Source organism: Microcebus murinus, chromosome 14, assembly GCF_040939455.1.
Source record: "Microcebus murinus isolate Inina chromosome 14, M.murinus_Inina_mat1.0, whole genome shotgun sequence".
Lineage (NCBI taxonomy): Eukaryota > Metazoa > Chordata > Mammalia > Primates > Cheirogaleidae > Microcebus > Microcebus murinus.
Window position 1 is genome coordinate 77,768,074 of NC_134117.1, and position 20,508 is coordinate 77,788,581.

At 51.2% G+C, this 20,508-nt stretch overlaps 1 protein-coding gene across 8 annotated transcripts in view; it reads right to left on the minus strand.

Annotated features, from left to right (window-relative positions):
• The window catches only part of LOC105860094 (WD repeat- and FYVE domain-containing protein 4), a 305,642-nt gene that overhangs the window by 265,804 nt on the left and 19,330 nt on the right, over positions 1-20,508 (minus strand). For 7 of the 8 annotated variants that reach the window (XR_012922921.1, XM_076010311.1, XM_012744548.3 and 4 more), the window contains exon 2: positions 2,923-3,173. Coding sequence is in view for 7 of the 8 variants with exons in the window: in XM_076010311.1 (XP_075866426.1) it covers positions 2,923-3,156 (234 nt within the window). In the remaining variant the exon portion in view is untranslated. Of the gene's footprint in view, positions 1-2,922; positions 3,174-4,842; positions 4,994-20,508 lie in introns of those variants that run through there. The other variant, XM_012744549.2, reaches the window with a different exon arrangement.

The window sequence follows — 20,508 nt, forward strand, 5'->3', positions numbered from 1 at the left end:
GTGGTTTCCATGGCAACCAAGATATGCCTAAGGCTTTGACATTAACAGACACATCCCATAGGAAATGGCATAAAGTTTTAGGTTCTGATATTTCCAAGGAGGCTTTTCTTAATCTTGAAGAATACTGCCTTATGGTTATAAAATTCCGAACAAAGTGACTACAGGCTTGACTTCTTACACCAGGGCCTATACCCCAATGAATGTTCTCAGTTTTCATCTTCAGGTCAGATTTTATCTGCACTGTACCTCAGAAAAACCTCCCATCTTCCCCACATTCCTTTCCATTGCCAACTCTTAATTAAGAAGGCTGAGGGCTCTGGCTCTGGCAGGGTTTTGTTAGTCAGAACTTAATAGAAATAATGTTTTGTAGGCATGTAGGACTTAATAAAAGAATGTAGAAATTATGAGAAAGCTATAATATTCTGTCTCTACAGGGTTTATCAGAGGTGCACTCCAGGGATTCAAAGAGTAGCAGATTGTGTCAGCAGTTTGGGGGATCGTGGCAACAGGATCTCAAACATTTAGGCACACATTCAGTTAGTATCTGGCAGAAAGCTAATAGGAATTGTGTCTACTTTCCATGAGCCATAGACTTTATATACATTATCTTACCTTACCCTCACAGTTTCGCAGCAAAATGGTATTGATTCTACTTTATAGATAAGAAAACTGAGGTTCAGCAATATTTAGTAACTTGCTCAAGGATGCACACCTAAGGAATGGAGCCAGCACTTGAGCCCTATTCTGTTTGACACCGAAACCCATGTGTTCTACAACAGGGCCATTATACCTCCAACTACTAGGACAGGGTTTGGGAAACAGACCAATTCCAAGCGTCAGTTATAATAGAAACCACTATATACAGGGTTGAAAGCAGAAGTGCCTATAGGATGAGATAAATCAGTGATATATGCATTGGGTGAAAGATGTTAGGGAGTGGGGGTCTAGGGTAAGCTGCAGGATCTCTAACCCTTTTTGTCCATTTGTCAGTATCACCATATCTACCAAAATTTTCAAGAAAAATTGGAAATCAAATTTTCATGTGAAAACTTTCCATTTTGAAAAAATGGCCACTAACTCATGTTGAACCTTTGCAGGTCAAATAAAACACACTGAGTGTGCTACTCCGTGTCCTCTGCTCTGGACCACATGGTGGGCCAGCATGTCTTCTTTACTCCCAGAGCCCAGGCCCTAGGACAGAGCATAGGAGCTCAATAAATATTGATACGAAAAATGAATGAATTCTCAAATCAACCATCGGGAGAGAGGTGAAGAAGAACCAAGTCCTAGCCCTTGGGTGCAGAGTCCTTTCTTCAGAGCCTGGGCTGCCTGCGGCAGGGGAATGCACAGCCCAGCAGAGTGGCAGTGGCTGAGCCGGCACACAATCCCAGTGACTTGCACTGCTGTGTGGGGACTGCTCCTTCCATAGGCAAAGTTGATCTGGGAACTCGGTATGACTGACCCACCTCCCAATATCTGGAGTAGTCAGGGTAGGCAGGGCCAGGAATGAGAAACCTGGGCCCTCTCTCCTAGCCTAGCCCCAGTTATCCAATCTGTAAAATGAGATGGATGGGGGTTCAAGTCCAAAACATGGAAGAAGATAATGAATTAATGGACAGTAAGTTACTTGGCATTTTTTTACAGAAAGACATGCTGAGTATGCAAAGCATCCTATAAATATGATCTCAAGATTTTGAGCCATCTTTGGAAATCCTTAAGTATTTCTGGTGAATAAATTAGATGAAATATATTAACAAAGCTAGCCCAATAAAAACCTGTCAAAGCCTCCATCTGTCCTAGTCTACGTTCAAATGTGAAAAGCATCTCATATTCCCCGTTCTTTCAATGTTTTGTAGGTGTATGCTTTTTCAATAATAACCCCAAATCAACAGTAAAGCAAAAAGTAAGTACTCACAAAAAGATACATTTTCAACTCTATACCTAGACTTCAACTATAAGGCAGACCTTACTGGCAGAAGCTTTATTCCCAGATTATAAGGGAAATCCCTTGCACCCAAGATGCTGCCAGATGCCCCTAGCCAGAGTGCCAACCCCGTGGGTAAGCTGGGCTTCTCTATCGTGCCTGTGACCAGGAAAGGGACGTGGGCAGGGACTGCTCACGTTATTCCTTTCATAAGGCAAAGCCCTGGTGCACCCCACTGATTAGTTTATGTTATTGGCACAATTTGTTGCAAGGTGCTCTGGTTCTCCCATGCCTCGGTGCTGGCATTACAAATGTGAGGTTGCTAGCCATTCCCGAACTCAGCTCAAGACACACCGTCCTCTCCTAGCCCCCAAAGGAGCTGGTCTCTTCTGTGGCTCCTAAGCGGGGATTGTGGTTGAACAATGTAATTTTTTAACTGAAGAGACAGTATTACTCAGGGGCCAACTGTCTGTCCTTTCCAAGCCCCCCGCCACCTTTGCCATCTCCACTGGATGAAGCAACACTCTTGCTAGGGTCTAGTGATTGTGTCCCCCTGAAATTCATATGTTGAAATCCTCCCCGCTCAGGTGTGGGCATTAGGAGATAGGGCCTTTGGGAGAAAATTTGGCTCTGCCCTCATGAATAGTATTTGTGCCCTTATAAAAAAAAAAAAAGGCTGGAGAGACCCCTCACCCCTTCTACCCATGAGGTCATGGCAAGAAGGCACCATCTATGAGCCTGAAAGTAGGCCCTCACCAGACATCTGCCTTGATCTCGGACTCCCTGGGCTTCAAACTGTGAGAAATAAATACCCGTTGTTTCCATGCCACCCAGTTTATGGCATTTTATTATATCAGCCTGAGCAGACTAAGGCAACACTCCTCTGAGCAACCAATCAGAAGCTACTTGTGATGATATTAAAACCACCAACTTCAGTTCCAATCAGCCCCAAAGTGTCCCCTATATCAACTAACAATTTCAAAAATAATAATACTGACCTTTAGGAACAGAGGGAGAAGACTTAACAAGCTCTTCTGACGTTCATCCGGGTTCCCGTGAGTCAACTGCTCATACTCCAGAAACTGCCTTTCTAGCATGTCCCAGAGAGCCGTGGGGCCAGGCGGCCACCCTCCGAGCGGGACCTCTGGCTGCACAACAGCAGGCTGGTCTCCATGTCTGGAACCTGGATCCTCGGTTCTGTCTTCAGCCTTTGAAAGATCTTCTGCCTCCATGCTTTCGCAAAGCAGATCTAAATTCAGAACAAGCACAATTGAAAAGTCCTGTCATGCCACTTCCTGTTACTCTGGTTGTGGGCCGAGGTACAGTACTCAGTCCAGTTCCTACTGAAGACGGTTCCTCTGAGAATCTGAAACTGACTAAACAGGAAGGCGTTTCTAAAAAAGGGATTCAGTTTAGATGTGATTAATACATATTGACAATCTAGCATGTTCCAGACACTGCACTGGCTCTCCACACAGACTCTCACAGAGACAGACAGACGGGCTTCCCGTTCTCTCTAGCTGAGTCAGGGAACCGACTGCGCCAAAGGCACACAGGCAGCTGGACATCAGGTTGAAATGCAGACCTTTAATACTGAAGTCTGCTTTTGTCTTCTCATTGCCCATGCTGCTTCTCTCTTAGAAGCCTGAGTAAATAAAAGAGACATGTAAATATTCACCAGTGTTAGTAGAAGCATGTAATTCTACATTTTAAACCATAACTTCCTTTTACCACCTGAGTCCAAAAGGACAGAGACTCCTCATTCTCTGCATTGTTTGGTTCACACTCAATATGTTTAGAGAACTTCGTCCTCAAAATGACCCTTTAAGCCCTGAGTTTACAGGAGAGGCTCCCGAAGCACACACAGGAGCAGCTGGTGCAAGCCGGGAGCCTCAAGTCAGTAGGCGCAAGAGCAAGGGCTTGTGGAGTGGATATAGCCAAACACTGGCCCACCAGATAGGCAACCTTAGGAGGCCTTTATTTGTGTCCTTGACTTTTCAACTGTCAAATTTTTAGGTGAGTTGTGATTGACTCACAGCAGAACAAAGGTTTGTTTGTTGTGTGTTTGTCTGGGGTGCAGTAAATTCTAAGGAGAAACTAGAAAGTTCAGGATCCCTTAAAGAAGCCCTCCCCAAACTCAATGTCACTGCATGGGGAATCCATCCTGGAGTCCAGCCAGCATGCGACAATCACAGGGTAGTGACCAGACAGAAGGACACGCAGAGCTGGGTCCCTAGTGTTTTGCCCTTAGCTACAGCAGCAGGGTGGCAGGTGGGGGCAGGTTACGCTTACTTTTAGCCCAACACACATGCCTTGTAGAAGAGGCGGGGCTTAGCTCCAGGGCGCCCTGCGAGGCTCACCATCCCCTCGGCTCTCCCTCAGCCCTGTGCGCAGAACCTCGCCTGCCTGGCTCCTCTCTGATCACAGACACTTCTACTCTCTCATTCCATTTTAAAAAATGTCTTTCTTATTACAAAAGCCATGTCAATTTATTGTCAAAAACTGGGAAGGAACATATCAGGAAGAATATAAAACTTGCCAATGCCCAGAAAAAATGACTGCTGACATTTCAGCTTTTATCTGTGAATATATAGTTTAATAAGAACATACCCATAATACTGCTGAAGCAGACTTTTTATTTATATTTTTATTTATACATCTGCTTTTGTTGGGTGTTTGTCTGTAGGCTTATGGGGGTTCTGTTTCCTTTTTGGGGTTGACCCTCAGGGGCAGGAGGGGCCGTTACTCACATCCTCAGCCCCTTCCCTGGCCTGGGCAGGCTCCCTCTGGCTTTGTTCCTTTATTCCTGGGACCTTCATTCCCCACTCCCATTTCCTTCTTCCCCACCCCACCACCCCACCCGCTCAATAGCTATTATTCCTCTAGCACAGGGCCTTAAAAAGCACAGCACACAGTACCTGATTTCTTCACACACGCATCTCAAGCCACCAAATGATCTTCCGCATCTTTTCTGTCTTACCCTTCCACTCAGCATTACGTCTTCAGACCTAACCACGTGGCTCTGCGTTTGCCAGGTTCATTTCCTCTAACTGCTGCCTCGTGTTCCAAAGGGGTATCACGTGCCTATTTCCCTTGTTGGCTGTTACAGTGACAGAAGGCTAAGTTACCCACGACTTCCGGTGCTGCGCGCAAGGCTGCGGTGGACAGACCCGCGTGTGGCGACTCTGCATATGTCCCCGGAGCAGCAGAGCTGAGTCGAGGGTTTATACGTGCTCCATTCAGCCAAGCACCACCAGCTCACATGCCTCCAGAAAGCTGGCACCAGAACACCATGGCGCAGGGCCTCTGATGGCTCTTGGGTCACCTCATTGCCACCCCTGCTTGGCACCACACAGCTTTCCAATGTTTGCTAATCTGATTGACGGAAAGTAAGCCCTCACTGTCATTTGAATGTTCATTTCTGTAAAGGTATGAGCAACTCTTTACATGCCTACTGGCCTTTTGGAGTTCCTTCCCTATGAACTGACTATTCACAACCTTTGCTTACGTTTTCTTTACTTGCCTTTTTTTTTTTTGAGACAGAGTCTCGCTTTGTTGCCCAGGCTAGAGTGAGTGCCGTGGCGTCAGCCTAGCTCACAGCAACCTCAAACTCCTGGGCTCAAGCAATCCTCCTGCCTCAGCCTCCCAAGTAGCTGGGACTACAGGCATTCGCCACCATGCCCGGCTAATTTTTTATATATATATGTTAGTTGGCCAATTAATTTCTTTCTATTTATAGTAGAGACAGGGTCTCGCTCTTGCTCAGGCTGGTTTCGAACTCCTGACCTTGAGCAATCCGCCCGCCTCGGCCTCCCAGAGAGCTAGGATTACAGGCGTGCGCCACCGCGCCCGGCCTACTTGCCTTTTTTTATTGCTTTGCAAGAGTATAGTCTAGAAGCTGGTCCCTTATTGGTTTTAAAAAATGTAAATATCTTCTCTTGATCCATTTTTCTTATAAATTAGTTTGCAGCTTTTCTGACAAAACAACATACAACGAATATTTTCCACATCATTTAAGATCCTCAATGCCTTCATTTTTAATGGCTGTGTGGTGGCCATAGAGTAATGTTGATGGTTTATTTAATAATCCTGTACACTTAGACATTTAAATGGTATCTGATTATTCACTACTATCAAATATATTATAATGGCAGTCCTCATGTCTAAGTCTTTCCATATATTCATGATTAAACAACATAATATAGTCTTAAGTTTCTAAAAGGAAATAGCTAGGTGTAATGGTAGGTAAAGTTTTCAGGCTTTTGATTCACATTTCCAAGTAGCCTCTCCTAAAAGACCATGTTAATGGACAGTCCTCCTACCGTAAGCGTGTAAGTGTATAAAACTTCGCACTTTCTTGCTTATTACCATTTTTTTAAGTCTTGCTGATTTAAGGAAACTAAAGCAAATGCCCTCCTTTGCTTCCCACCGTGCGTCTGCTGCGGAGAGAGGGCGGAGCACGGCTCTGCCTGCCCGCCGCGTGGCCTCCTCCGTGGCTCCCCGCGCCGCTGCTCTGCAACCAGGCTCCAGCGAGCTCTCATTTCTGGGTTCCTCAAGGTCTCAGCTTTCCCCCATGGCACCCTTTGCACTCAGATGTCGAGTGTGGATAATGAGAAAAAGCAGGCGAGTGCAAAGGGTTAAGTACCCCTGAGAGCCACATGTCCACTGAGTGTCAGCTCTGTGAAGGCAAGGGTGTTGCGCCCCTAATGGTGACTGGCACAGAGCAAATGCTGCATAAAATGTTAGTGAATAAATGAATGAAAATATAAGTTAATCAACAAATAGATTACCCTATGTGCTATGGCCCCTAAATCTCTCTCCCTCCCTAGCCCAGGCCCCTCTCTAGAGCAAATTATTTTTTCTCACTCCAAGATTCTTGTATTTCTCCCAGACTCTGATAGTCACCATGTCCCGATCAAACTGCCATCCCAGGCACCAACAGAGCCCGCCCCAAGCCTGGCCCAGAGCCACCCAACCCACTGGGTGGCTGTGACAGCCCAGCGCAGTGTTGTTTCTATCACACAAAATTCATTTCGTGCCACACCTGCAGGCGCTGCTAGCCGGCTCACTCTGCGCCACATGCCCTGCCTTCAGGACAGGCCAGCGGCAAGTCAACGCGACCACCAGGTCAGGATACAACACTGCAACGAGCAGGAACGAAGCCTTCCTACCCAAGGGAAGGACCTGAAGCCACCTCAGACCTTCGGCTGTGTAGAGCTGTGTCTGTTCACTGAAGTAAAACACTCAACTCTCTTGAACAGAGAGCTCTGGAAAGCAAGAATCTCAAACAAGCGCGGATCCGAGAAACGCGTGGCGGTGCGTCTGACGCAGGGCCCAGCTGTGGCTGCGCCGCCTGCTCTTCTGCCCATCACTGATCACTCACCACCCGCTTCGGTTTCATTTGGAAAGGGAAGGAAGCAGAGCCGCAGCCTCTCGGGCCTGTGTGAAGAGCCACGGCAGGGCCCGGTGTTAGTGGCGGCAGCCACCCCACGCCAGCGCGCGCACAGGCCGGTCAGGGCCAGGGCCGGGGGCTGCGCAGGGCTGGGCCGGCCGGGCTGAGCAGGTGACTGGCGCACCTGCCCGCACACAAGATCTAAGGGGGCACCAAAAAGGAACGATTTAATGCAGTATTTCTAAAAATCAAAATTAACACCGAAAACATCTGTGATGAAAAAAATACCAATTTCAAATAAAGACAGGATCCAACCCTGCACTTGCACAACCCTCCCCACCTACGCTGGCCTCCCCCTGTGGGAATTCGAGCTCAGGGCATTTTTCACAAAAATCAACAAGTTAAACAAATACCACTTCTGGGCCGGGCTCCAGGGGATTCTGCTGTCATGGCAGTCAGTCACGGAGGGGCTCCCAGCCAGACGCCGGAGCAGACGGCTGGGCTCTGCGAGCAATGTGCTTATGCCAGGCGAGGACACCCACCCTGCCACCATCCACACCTGTAAAATGGGGATGGCAACAGGTCCTCCTGTTAGGGCGCCTTGAGGATTATTCAGGGCTCAGCACGGATCACTGCCGGGACGGGGAACTGGCATTTTCCAGCATCTACTTGGTGCAGGCATTTGTGTGCACCTCTTTGTTCAGTCCTCCTACCTTCCAGTAGGAGCTAGCAGCCTCTGCCCATGGAGGGCACTGAGGAAGAAGCAGAGAGGTGACTTTCCTGGCCCCATCACCTGAGCAGGAGTCACCCCAGGTCTGTGGACAGCCCGGGCTTTGCTGCCCAGCACAGCACCAGCAGCTCGCTCAGGGCTGAGGGCAGAGAGAAGGCCCTGCAGAGCTACGTTACCAAGACACGCGGGCTGGGGCAAGGCCCGCCTCCCTGGAAAGGCTTCTTGCAGAGGGGCTGTTACGGGAGGGGTGGAGGGAAAGGCGTCCTTGGCAGAATGAGAGGACCGGAGAATGCAGGGAGTCCCAGGGCCTCCAAAAAAAGACAAGGCCCCTCCTCTCTGCTAGCGGTGCTAGTCCCCAGCTTGGGTCGGCCCAGGGCATGCACCACTCCAGCCCGGTTTTGTCAGGGCTCCTCTACGTCTACAACCAGTCCACAACCAGCAGGCCCGAAGCCCTGCTTTCCAGCAGGAGAAACTTGCCCGTCACAGCCACAGGGCAGAGGGGCAGTGGGGCCAGGATGGGAGTCCCGGGGCAGGGATCTAGGCCCAGCTGGGCCCCGTGGGGTCTTAACCGAGTTACTCCCCCTCTCTGGGACTTGGCTTCTCCTCATCTACATGCTCAGGTGATCTCAGCTCCACTCTGTGTCCTTCACACGCTGACGACAGAAGGGGTGCGGGACGGTCAGATGGCTGGAGGGCCCCACGTGGGCAGACAATTGCAGGCTGTGTGTGTGAGGGGCGTGGGGCAGGGATGGGGTCCACATCTGGGGAACCAGGTGGCAAGCCTGCAGTGACCCCGAGAGGGAGAGCAGGCCTGTGACCTCAGCAGCACCAGAGCTAGGAGCAGCCACACAGGCCCAGCTCTCTGGGCGTCACTGTGCACCACCCCCACTCGCCCACCCTGTGAGGACAGGCATCGTCAGAGCTCTGCGTGGAACGACCCACAGGGCACCCGTGCGCAGCTGCCCCGCTAAGGGTGCACCTGGGGCACGAAGCAGCTGCTGGGGTGCTGATGTTCTGGCTGCTAAATAAACATGTTGGCTGCGTGTCTGCAGACAGGTAGGAGTCTAAGGACATGAGATGTGACCTAGCAGCCCTTGAAAGTAGGATGACAAGAAGCTATTATGGGGGAAGCTCTCCCGGAGCAAGAAGGCACATGGAGTGACCCGAAGGGGTAGGTCGGAGGGCAGCCTGGGACTCAGCGCACTCTAAAGAGAAGCTGGGGCCTGGAAGCAAAGAGTTGCTCTGATAAAATTAAAGATTAAAATCCTTTCTGCCTTTCTTGTCAGCGTCTATGACTATTCTCATTTCCGGATTATAAACTCCAGGTGCAGAAACTGCCTATTCGCCACCCACATGATGGGCCACGGCCCCGAGGCCCTGGAGCAGGGGAGGCCTCTAAACCAGATGATACAGCAACGTCTCGTGCGCGCCTGCAAATGGGCTATTTTCCTTTCCATTCAAAACTCAGCGCCTCACTGCGTTTCAGCAGATGCAAACATGCTTGCCCCTGATTTCAGCAAGGTCCTGGCTTCAACCTTGAGCTGCCAGACAAAAATAACAAAGCTATTCCTGTCCCAAAAATGTGAGCGGGTGGGGCTAGGCCTTGCTTTCTTTGGCCCCACCATTTCAAATGAACAAGGAGAGCTTACAAGTTAAAATCAAATTGAAAAGGAGGCTGGGAAGATAGAAGTAAACTATGAACTCTGAATGCTCTGTGCAAATCTGACTCCACAGCTGATATAGTCAGAAGTACCAAGGTGGACAACAGCATTAAAGTTAGGAAAATGACAATTAAATGAGATAGCAGGATACACCTATTAGAACATCTTCAACAAATAAACAAATATTGATAATACCAGTATTGGCAAAGGTGCATAGTGACCCAACTCTCACCCTTGCCAGTGGGAATGCAAAATGGTATCTCCACTCTGGAAGACAATTTGGCAATTTCTGAGAAAATGAAACATATACCCAGCTAATTCCACTCCTTGCTATTTACCCTAGAGAAATGGAAACTTATGTTCATACAAAAACCTACATATGAATGTTTATAGAAGCTCTATTCATAGCTACCAAAACCTAGCAGCACAATTCACAATTGCAAAGATGTGGAAACAACCCAAGTCCCCATCAATACATGAGTGGATTAATAAAATGTGGTATATGTATACCATGGAGTACTATTCAGCTATAAGAATCAACGGTGATATAGCACCTCTTGTATTTTCCTGGATAGAGCTGGAACCCATTCTACTAAGTAAAGTATCCTAAGAATGGAAAAATAAGCACCACATGTACTTACCAGCAAATTGGTATGAACTGATCAACACCTAAGTGTGCATGCAGAATTAACATTTATCTGGTGTTGGGCAGATGGTGGGGGGAGGAGGGGATGGGTATATATATACATAATGAGTGTGATGCGCACCGTCTGGGAGATGGGCACGCTTGAAGCTCTGACCCGAGGGGGGAGGGGAGGCAAAGGCAATATACATAACCTTTACATTTGTACCCCCATAATATGCTGAAATAAAAAAGAAAAAAAACAAAAAACAAAAACCTACATATGAATGTTTACAGAAGCTCTATTCATAGCTGCCAAGACCTAAAAAAAAAGCCAAAGTCTCTCAAGAGGTGAACGAATAAACAAACTCGGCATATCCATACAATACTTCTTGGCAACAAGAAGGAACATACTACGGAGACACACAGCAACCTAGATGGACCGCAAATGCCTTATGTTGAGAGACGGGCGCCCATCTCAGAAGGCTGCATCGTGTCCTATTCCACTTACACAGCCTTTTAGACAAGGCAAACAGAGGCAGAGAGAAGGCCAGTGTTTGCCAGGGATTGCATTTAAGCAATGTATCCTGACTATGTTTGTCAAAAGTGTACACTTAAAAAGTAAATTGCTTTTATGTAAATTATACCTCAATAAACCTGAGTTTAAGGGAACAAATGTCCTGAAGTTGAAAGAGAACTGATGGAAAAGCAGGGTTTTGGTCCCTTGGCCTCAGTTTTTATCCCGTACAATGGAGATATAAACACATACTTAATCACATTAACAACTCCCCTTGCTGAGAGCTAACTTTAAAGTAGCTCTGCCTTTTCCTCTCTCTGTGTATCATCTCTCTTTGTCTTCACAACACCATCCCTAGAGGGAGCAAACAGTAGCAGGATTTTACAGGTGTGGAAACAAGGCTCAGAGAGGTTGCATGGCTTCCCGGGGGTCACACAGCAAGTTCTGACTCCAAAGCCCGCAACTCCTCCTTAACCACACTCCCTCCTCCCCAGAGCACCAAGGCTGGGCACAGGATGGGGACTCCTGTGACTACAAGCCACACTCAGAGGAGGGCTCACTCAGGGCCCCTCCCAGGACTCGGTCAAGCGCAGAGACTGCTCCCTAAGTTCCCACCCACTTCTGCATTCAATTAAAAAGACTATACTTATCCTTGACAATTTTATCAAATTGGCTACACTAACAGACAAGGTGGGTCAACTATAAAAAGTAAAAGAATACCCAAAAGCATTGAAAGCAGAGACACAAATCCTTGTACACCCATGTTCATAGCAGCACTATTCACAATAGCCAAGGGAGAGAAACCACCCAGTGTCCAAGTGCCCATCGGTGGGAGAATGAATGGCAAACAAAATGTGTGTGTGTGTGTGCGTGTGTGTGTGCGTGTGTGTGTGTGTGTGTGTGTGCGCGCGCGTGCATAGAAGGGCTGTCCAAGAGTATCCAAACATTGTTAATATACTTTTCATATTACATAGCTGGATGCTTTCCAGACAGACCCCATGTACACATATAGGTACACACACCAGAATATTATTCAGATTTAAAAAGGAAGGGAATTCTGACACACATTACAACATGGATGAACCTTGAGGGCATTATGCTAAGTGAAATAGCCAGTCACAGAAGGACAAACACATAATGACACTTATATGAGGGACCTCGAGGGGCTGAGGAAGGGGAGAATGGAGAATTAGCATTTGATATTGGGCACCAAGTTGCAGTTTGGGAAGATAAAGAAGTCCTGGAGACAGATGGTGGTGATGGCTATAAATGTACTTAATGCCACTGAACTGTACACTTAAAAATGGTTAAGATGGTAAATTTTACGTTTTGTACATTTTGCCACAATTCATAAGTAAAATAGATAAGGTATAAGTTAAAGGAAGAGGGTACAATTCATCCAGTTTAATGACCACAGTAAAATAACAGTAATTGGCCCCATTGAGTGCTTGCTCCACACTGGGTTCTGAGCCAAGGCTTTGCATGCATAAATTGATTTAATTCTCTCAAAAGCCGAGGGCACAAGGACTGTTATGAGCCCCAGACACACCCTCAGGAGGGAGGAGGAAACAGTCACCGTGAGTTTGAGCCGCATGCCTAGGCATGCTCATAGCTGGTATTTTCAGGGGTGTGATATGAATTCCCTTCCTTTCTGGCCTGCGACTACAGTAGCCTTTGCCACACACATGGCATTGTGCTGGAAGGACTGTGGGGAAATCAACTGCGGAGGACCTGTATTCCACTCCTGGGTTAGCTCTGGGCAGAGAGAACAGCTGTCACACAGAAGGGGGACCCAGTGAGACTCACTGACAAGATCAGAGAAAGTAGGAGATGGAAGTAGCTTGGAGAACACAGGCTCTGAGAATTTGCAGCAAGAGGGCAAGAGCACTGGAATTCCTGTAGGATGTGGCATAGGGCCCCAGAGCATAGTCTGCACAATGTACAGAGCAAAGGAGGACCGGGTAGACATGGAGACCAACGATAATGGAAAGATGGTCTTGAGTCTTCCATGTGGGCCCCTGAGGAAAGAGCTGATAGAAGGTCACAATGCCCTGAGACTTCCTTTGGCATGACCCGCTTGGCTAGCAGCCAGCCTTCAGGTTGGCACCTTCAGCATAAAACTGGCCCTCCTGGAGAACCCAATCCTGAAAGAAGTTGTCCTAAAACTTCAGTATGCATCAGCATCACCTGAAGAGACTGTGAAAACCCAGATTACTGGGCCCCAGACCAAGAGTTTCCGATTCAGTAGGTCTGGGGTGGGGCCCAAGAATTTGTGTCTTTAACAAGTTCCCAGGAGGTACTAAGGCAGCTGGTCCAGGGACCACACAGTGAAGACCACCACCCAAGGAGATGACTTGGAGAGGGACTTTTGAAGCAGAAATGTCTTATCATCTATATATTTTTTATTTCGGCATATTATGGGGGTTATCATCTATATTTTATCTAGCAGTACTGCAAAGCCTGACCACCCCTCATTGCCACCCCAGACAGTGGACCTAGAGAACCAGCCTGAAAGCGCGTGTAGGAGAATGAAGTGGCTCGGGGAAGCGGGAGCCCAGCCTTGCACAATAGCACCGTTTGGCCCACACGATGATTCTACAAGGAGGATACTAGGGATGCTCCTGTCTGATGAAGAAACTGAGGCTAGGAGCTTGGGCCTGCAGCTCACTGAGGCCCAGGTCTGTCTGTCTCCAGAGCCCCTTCACCACTCTACCTGTCCTGGTTGTCCAGACCCCCTAAAACTGTCCTCTTCCCACCCTCCCCTGAAAAGAAAGTCCTCGCCCAAATCAGTGCCACAGTAACTGAGGGCCCAAGCTCTGCTGCATACACATGTGTGGTGCAAAGGGGACAGGAGGGACGCTGAGACATTAAAAATAGGTCTCTTTGCTTCTGCCCCTGCTGGCTTCAAGGTTCCCATGCTGCCAGCCCCCAAACCGGAAATCTCCTGACACTGAACAGGTAAGCTCCTTCTCTGCCTGCTCTCTAGGGACGGCCGCGACCATGCCCCATGGCTTCCCCTTGGCCACCCTGAGAGCCCTGTCCGTGGACACTCTTCTCCCTCCACCTCCCAAGTCCCTCCCTCATGCTGCCACCGCACCACGAGGCAAGTACCAGGCGAGTGCACATGGAGGAACGGCAAGCGCGGGTCAGGGTCAGCTCCGCAGCGGCTCTCCGGGGCCTGAGCGCACAGGCGGGGTTTGCGCGAAGCTGCCGAGTCGCCGGCATTTAAGAGCGATCTCTACTCTGTCCCCAGAGCTGCCAGCAGATTGCCTGTGGACACTCTTAGCTGCATCTCCAGCCTGCTCTTCAGATTCCAGACTTGCCAGCCCCCACAACTGCGGGAGACAATTCCTTAAAAGGGACTTCTCTCTGCGTACACACGAGTACGCGCGCACACGCGAGCGTGAACACGTCCTGCTGCTCCGTTTCTCTGCGGAGCCCTCACTGACACAGCATGGCAGAGCCCTTCGTGGCCACGTCTGTCCACATATCCCGTCAGCACTTACTGAGCCGGTGCCAGTGGCAGGCACAGTCTAACTGTGCCTTCTTAGACACAGGTGGTGCAAGAGGAGCCACATTGGGACTGGGGTTCCAATCTGTCTCCCCAGCTGAGGACAAACAAAACAAAGACTGAGCATGAAACTGGACAACAGACTCTCAAGAGAGGTTTTCAGTAACACACCAGAAGTGGGTGAAGAGCTCTTGCTATCTCCCTGATGCTCCTAGTGGAAGCTGCTGCTCAGAAAGGGCATTTCATTAAAATCTAGTTTTGATCTGCACAAACAAGGACCACCAGCTACAGAGCTGGAACAGGACTATGTCACAGGGACCTTGTCACTGCTGCGGCCCAAGGCCTTGTACTTTAGCACTCTCAGGGGCAGGAGAATGACATAAGAGCATTTTGAAATTCCAAGGAATTTATGCTATCTGCCAGGCCAGAAGAGGGAAGCATCGTGTGCAGATAAAATTGGGATCGGGCTTCAAGCCCTGGGTTCTGGTCCCAGCTCCTAATTCAGTGACTTATGTAGTCTCAGAAGTGACTCTCCAAAAGCCAATCCTCTTCTGAAGAAGGTGCTGCTGGGAAATGCCATGCGGTGGCCTGCCGAGAAGCAGCCCACAGGAGGCGCTGTGTGGGGGCAGCACGGCCTTCTGCAGAGGCCCTCTCGGGAACAGGAGAACAAACGTGCGTGGAGCAGGTAGACAGGAGTGTCCCCTGGACACAGAAGGGCTTCTTGGAGAAGGCCAGGCAGGAAGCAAGCTCAGTGGGAGCAGCCACACAGCCTGGAGAGGCCACGAAACTTGGAGATGACCCAAAGGGGTGGAGAGTGGCTGGATGCGCCTGGAAACAGAGCGGCCGTCACCCCAGGCTGTACACCAGAACCAGCTGGAGGGCACGCTCCCTCAACACTGCAACGTAGCCGCCTGGGTGGGCCCCAGGCATGAGTCTTGGCCACAAGGTCTCAGGTGACAGCAACGTGTCCCCAGGCAAGGCAGGGAGCCTGGGAAGACGTGGTAAGCCAGTGGAGGGTGTTTAGCCAAGACCCCCCAACCCAGCTCTGCGACTCCCAGATAACTGTGGCCCAGAGAGGTAAGTAGCTTATGGACCACGCAGAGCTGGTGAGGGAGAGAACTAGTATGGGAGGCCGCCTCTAAGTCTTGCCTGCTTCAGAGCAGGCCCTGCTGTCAGAGGCCAGACATCAGCCCTGGGGTTACCTGTGAGCTGGGCGGAGGGGAGCTGAGGGTTCCAGGCCCACAAGCAGGTGGCTCAATGTATCCAAAAGTGGGCCCGTGAGCCTGGGCAGCATGGCAGCCTCTGCCTGACTCCGTGGTGAGAAACACCACCACCCTGAACCTAGGCCTTTTGGCCAGGCTGGCCCTCCCAGGCTCCAAGGGCAGGCAGACCCTGAGCAGCCCAGCACAGATTCAAATCCTATCCTGCCCTTTCCTAACCTGTGGCCTTAGTGACTTAGCCTCGCTGAGCCGCTGTCTCTAGCTGTACAATGGAATCAATATCTTCCTTGCAAGGTTGTGGGAAGAATTAAGCGAGCGACTGTACATGAGAGGGTGTCTGGTACACACTAGATGTCCACAAAGTGCCCATTCCTCCTGCTTTGCCTACAGCCCCTCCCCCCAAGGCACTAGCAGCCAGCACACAGCCTTGCCCTCACTCCACACCCTGCTGCCTCGAGGTTCCTGAAATCTGCAGCACTTCCTGAGGGAGCCTGAGACCACATAACCCTTTGTGGGTGTGCTCTGGGGCCTTGGTCAGTCTTTAGGGTCCACGTTCAAGGTCAGGGTAATCTGCCCCAGTTCACTCTAGACCCTGTGTCTCTCCTGTGTCCTCTCCCCTCGGCCTGGCCACCACATCTGTCCAATCATAGGTTTTCTCACAACCAGCTGGTTTCTGTGGATGTCAGGACAAGGCCTTAGTGTGCAGGTGAGAATTTGGCCACCATGAGGACACAATGTAGAAACACAAGCAGGAAGGTGGTCCCTAAGTCTGCGAGCCTATGTCAAGGGGACACCATATTAGGAGCAGGTGGAAAAAGGGTTGCCCTGCAGACAGGGGTGGGAGGGCAAGAACTGGGCAGATGGAGCGGTTCCCTGTGGGACCTGCATGTCCAGCTTGTCCTTGGGGGGCACATTGCCAGGACCAGGGCATGGCCACTAGACTCGGCCTCATGGAGGACCCCAGCCATCAAGCCGGTGCTGCCCAAACCCCACCAGTTAGCAAGTGTCCCACCTCCTACATGGGCCAGGGCTGTGTGTGCCTATAGGCAGAGACCAGCAGAGCCTAGGGCCCTACACTTGCTCCAGATGACTCACAAGGAGAAGGCAGAAAGCTCAGGTTGTTTCCAAAAGTTCAGAAACTCCCCTGCGGAGTAAGATGGGAACTCTGATTGGCAGGAACCAGGCAGGTCCAGGCCCTCAAAACTTCCTTTTTCTGCTTCCAGTCTGCGCTGTGCTCCTGCAGGCACACACCTCTGCGGCTTTTGCAACAGGAACTCACAGTGTCCCCAGCGAGGAGCCACTTCTGTATCTCGGTATGTGTACAGACTTCCACATCGCCAAAAATGGCCAGGGAACATTTCCCCTGGCCAGACCCTCTTGGCTAAGTTACGGTTGAGCTACCACAATGGGCACAGAAACATGAGCTGGGGACAGCACAGGTCACAGGAAGCCTAGTCCCATTACCGGTGAGCCTCCCCAGTGTAGGAGCAATCTGCAGCTTGGTCTCACCGAAACATAAAGAAATGCACTCAAGTCAGAACAACCACAGATGAATGACCATCTATTAGCAGATAACAATGTTCTCTAATCTTAGAAAATCTGAAAGGTAGGCTTTATCATTCTCACTATACAGATGGGCAAAGTGAGACTCAGAGAAATTGAGACTCAGAGACAACAAGTAGTGCATCTGAAATCAAACTGCTGACAACATCAGAATCAAGGTCGAACCTAGGTCCCCTCTGCCACCCTGGAGGGTGGCTTCACACAGAGGCCAACAGTGGTAAGAACATGCCCTGGGTCACCTTAGGTACTAGCTTGAAACTCCTCTTGCCTGTAGCACCCACAGGGGTTCCCTGGCTGGCCTTGCGAAGCTGCAGCTGAGCCCTGGCCATAGGAGTTCCAAGCCAGGCTGCTGTTTGGCCCTTGCTCACACCACACACAGGGAGATCCAGAACAGGACCCCATGGTCTTGCCATTGCCCAGGAAAGCAATGATCCCTGGGAGCCTCGAGGTCATGAGTCCAGCATGGCATGGGCACCCCCTGGCTATCACTCCCTCGACGGACACCAGCACTCCCAGTATTAGTCACTCACTCTCCAGGCTAAGCCACCAGGGCTGTGGCTCTCCTTGGCATGCTCTGTGTTGTGGGTCTTTGGATTACTGAAACATGGAAGGAGCAGAATCACCTGTGGTCCACACTCTGGACTCCAAAGCTGACAGTCAGGGGAGCAGCAGGGCAGGCACCGGGCAGGACGGTGCCGGCTATGGTGAGGAGGCTGTGGCCCAGCCTGGGCGCGGGGGCGTAGGGGTCTGGGAGTGCTTATCAGAATAAACGGTGCCCATGATGGGCACCGAAGGATAAATATGGGCTCTCTAGGCAAGTGGATAGGCACTCCAGGCAGCAGGAGCATTTGGGGAATGGTATGAGGCCCCGAGGAGAAGCTGGAGCAGAGGGGGCAGGGATGGGGTGAAGGCGTGTGCAGAGAGAGGGCCAGGAATGCCAGGCTTGTCCCGTGGAGCAGTCCTGGGAGTCACTGTGGGACTCTCAGCAGAGGGTGACACAGACAGTTTACAGCAGCCCCCTGTTAGATGCTGGGCCCGCCCAGGGGCCCAGATCGCACCGCCAGCTGCTCACAGCATGCTGGGAAGAGAAAGCAGGGAAAGGGATGCTCTAATACCACCCCTGAAAGGCGCCTGGGGAGCAGGGATCCAGCCCTGAGGGGCGGAGGGAAGAGCTGCCTACTGGGGGTGCAGTGGGGGCACTGGGAGAGGGTGGAAGAGGCTTCACAGAGCAGGCGCTCTGGAGAGGGAGCCAAAGGCTGGGCGGAGCCAGGCCGCTGCTGTGCGCTGGGAGGGCAGGGGTGGGGCTGCCCTGGCCCCCCAAACTCCAAACTCCAAACTCCAGGAGAAACAAAACTCCAGTGAGCGTTGCAACACCCTTTACCTCTCCGCAGTCACTTGCTCAGATGAGAAGGATGTTTACACATTTCCAGGGTGGCTCTGCTTGCCCGCACAAGCGTCCTATTTAGCTTATTACATTCAGGTGTAATTTAGTCAGAACACAAACACACAAATGACTAGTTAAACTCTGAAACCCACCTGGAGTTTGAGTTCCTGACTTGTAAGGAATTGAGCATCTCTCAATTCTCACGGCCCATCTAGACACAGCGAGCGAGGGCGCAGACCACCCACACCGTCCGCAGAGACGGGCTCACGCTCCGCCTCCCGTCCTGGACCGTCCGGGCAGAGCTGGACCCAGAGAAGTCTGCCTTTGGGTTATAATGAGAAAAAGAGACACTTTCAACTTTGCCTCATGGTGACTTTTCACCAAAGTGAAGAGCCAGGAAACAGTGCTGGCGGTGGGGAGGAAGGGGCTTCAGCCCCCAGCTGAGTCTCTTTGCCTCTCCGTGGCTCAGTTTCCCCACCTATAACATGAGGCATTTAATAGATGTTCCTTAAAGGTCCCATCTGCCAGTGAAGGCCTCAGATTTCTCCCCTGAGAGCTGAATATTTGTTCCACCAGAATGAGTCTCCCACAAACTTCCTAGTGTGCCAGGTGTATTTTTTAACCCAGACCTAATTCTTCCACATGCCTAGGAGATGGATGGGGAGGACGGCACCAAAGAGAACTGAAAGGAGCCAAGAGACCTCAGAATGCCACACGAGTGGGTGGGACAGGCAGCCCAGAGTGGGCCTGGCACCGTCCCCACTGCCCCCCCCAGGCCATGGTAGGCCCCTGCCCCCAGGCTCCCCACCGTCCCCACTGCTCCCCCCCCCAGGCCATGGTAGGCCCCTGCCCCCAGGCTCCCCACCGTCCCCACTGCTCCCCCCCCCAGGCCATGGTAGGCCCCTGCCCCCAGGCTCCCCACCGTCCCCACTGCTCCCCCCCCCAGGCCATGGTAGGCCCCTGCCCCCAGGCTCCCCACCGTCCCCACCCACCCCACTCTGTCAGACTTCGGAGCACAGCTCCGTCACGCCAGCCCCTTGTTCAAGTGTGCTCAGTGGCCCTGGTCATGTGACCCAGCCTCCAAACCCCCTTCTTCCCTAACTTCCCACTGCAGCCCAGTGGGGTCTGGCCAAGCGCCCTGTTTGCTCACACCCAGACCCTGACTTTACTCAGCCTCCTCCCCAGCCTAGAGAAGCTGCTACTTCAGGGTTCGCATCCAAAGCCTGCAGCCTTCCAGCCAGAGCTGTGGCTGCCTCCCGGACAGAAGTAGCCCTGCCCTCTCCACTTTCCAGCTCCCACCGTCCTCCCAACTCGGGCCATCCTGTGATCGGACAGCAGCAGGGGACAGCCCTTCCCAGCCTTCAGCACTGCTTCCGCACGTTGGCTCTCTCAGTGACTGCAGCAGGACGGCGAGGGACACAGCAGGGCCCGGATGGCCCCACTGCAGGAGGAAAGGGAAACTCCAGAGTGAAAGCCACGTGCAGGGACCCCAGGGTGGAGTCAGGCAGGCTCCACAGAAGTCCGCATCGTGTAGTTCCCAAATGAGCCACTTCCCCTACCTGCTGCCTGCAATTCTGGGCTCTCAGCACTTCCTCCCTCTCATTGCCGATACCACCACGCTGTCTCTTTCTCACTCTAGGATCCCCTCGGTTCTAAGTTTCTATCAATTATAAAATGACACAGTGATTCAAATAAAGTGCTATAGAAGGAAAAATCATCACATTAAATAAATACACACCTCAAAAATGAGACTACTCAGACACTTTCAATTGTGCGAGGAAAGAGGTATTTCTTGGAGTGATCTTTTAGACGGGTGATTGAGGGGCCCCTCCGCCAGGGAGGCCTAGAAAAGAGTCTCTCCCAGGGCGCCTGCCCCTGCAGCCCCTCTGCCCCGCCAGGGAGCCGGAGCGGGAGCGTGTCCCCATCTCGGTCGCCCTGTCAGGGTAAATGTGGCCCAGCCACAGGTGTGTGCAAGGAAAGACTA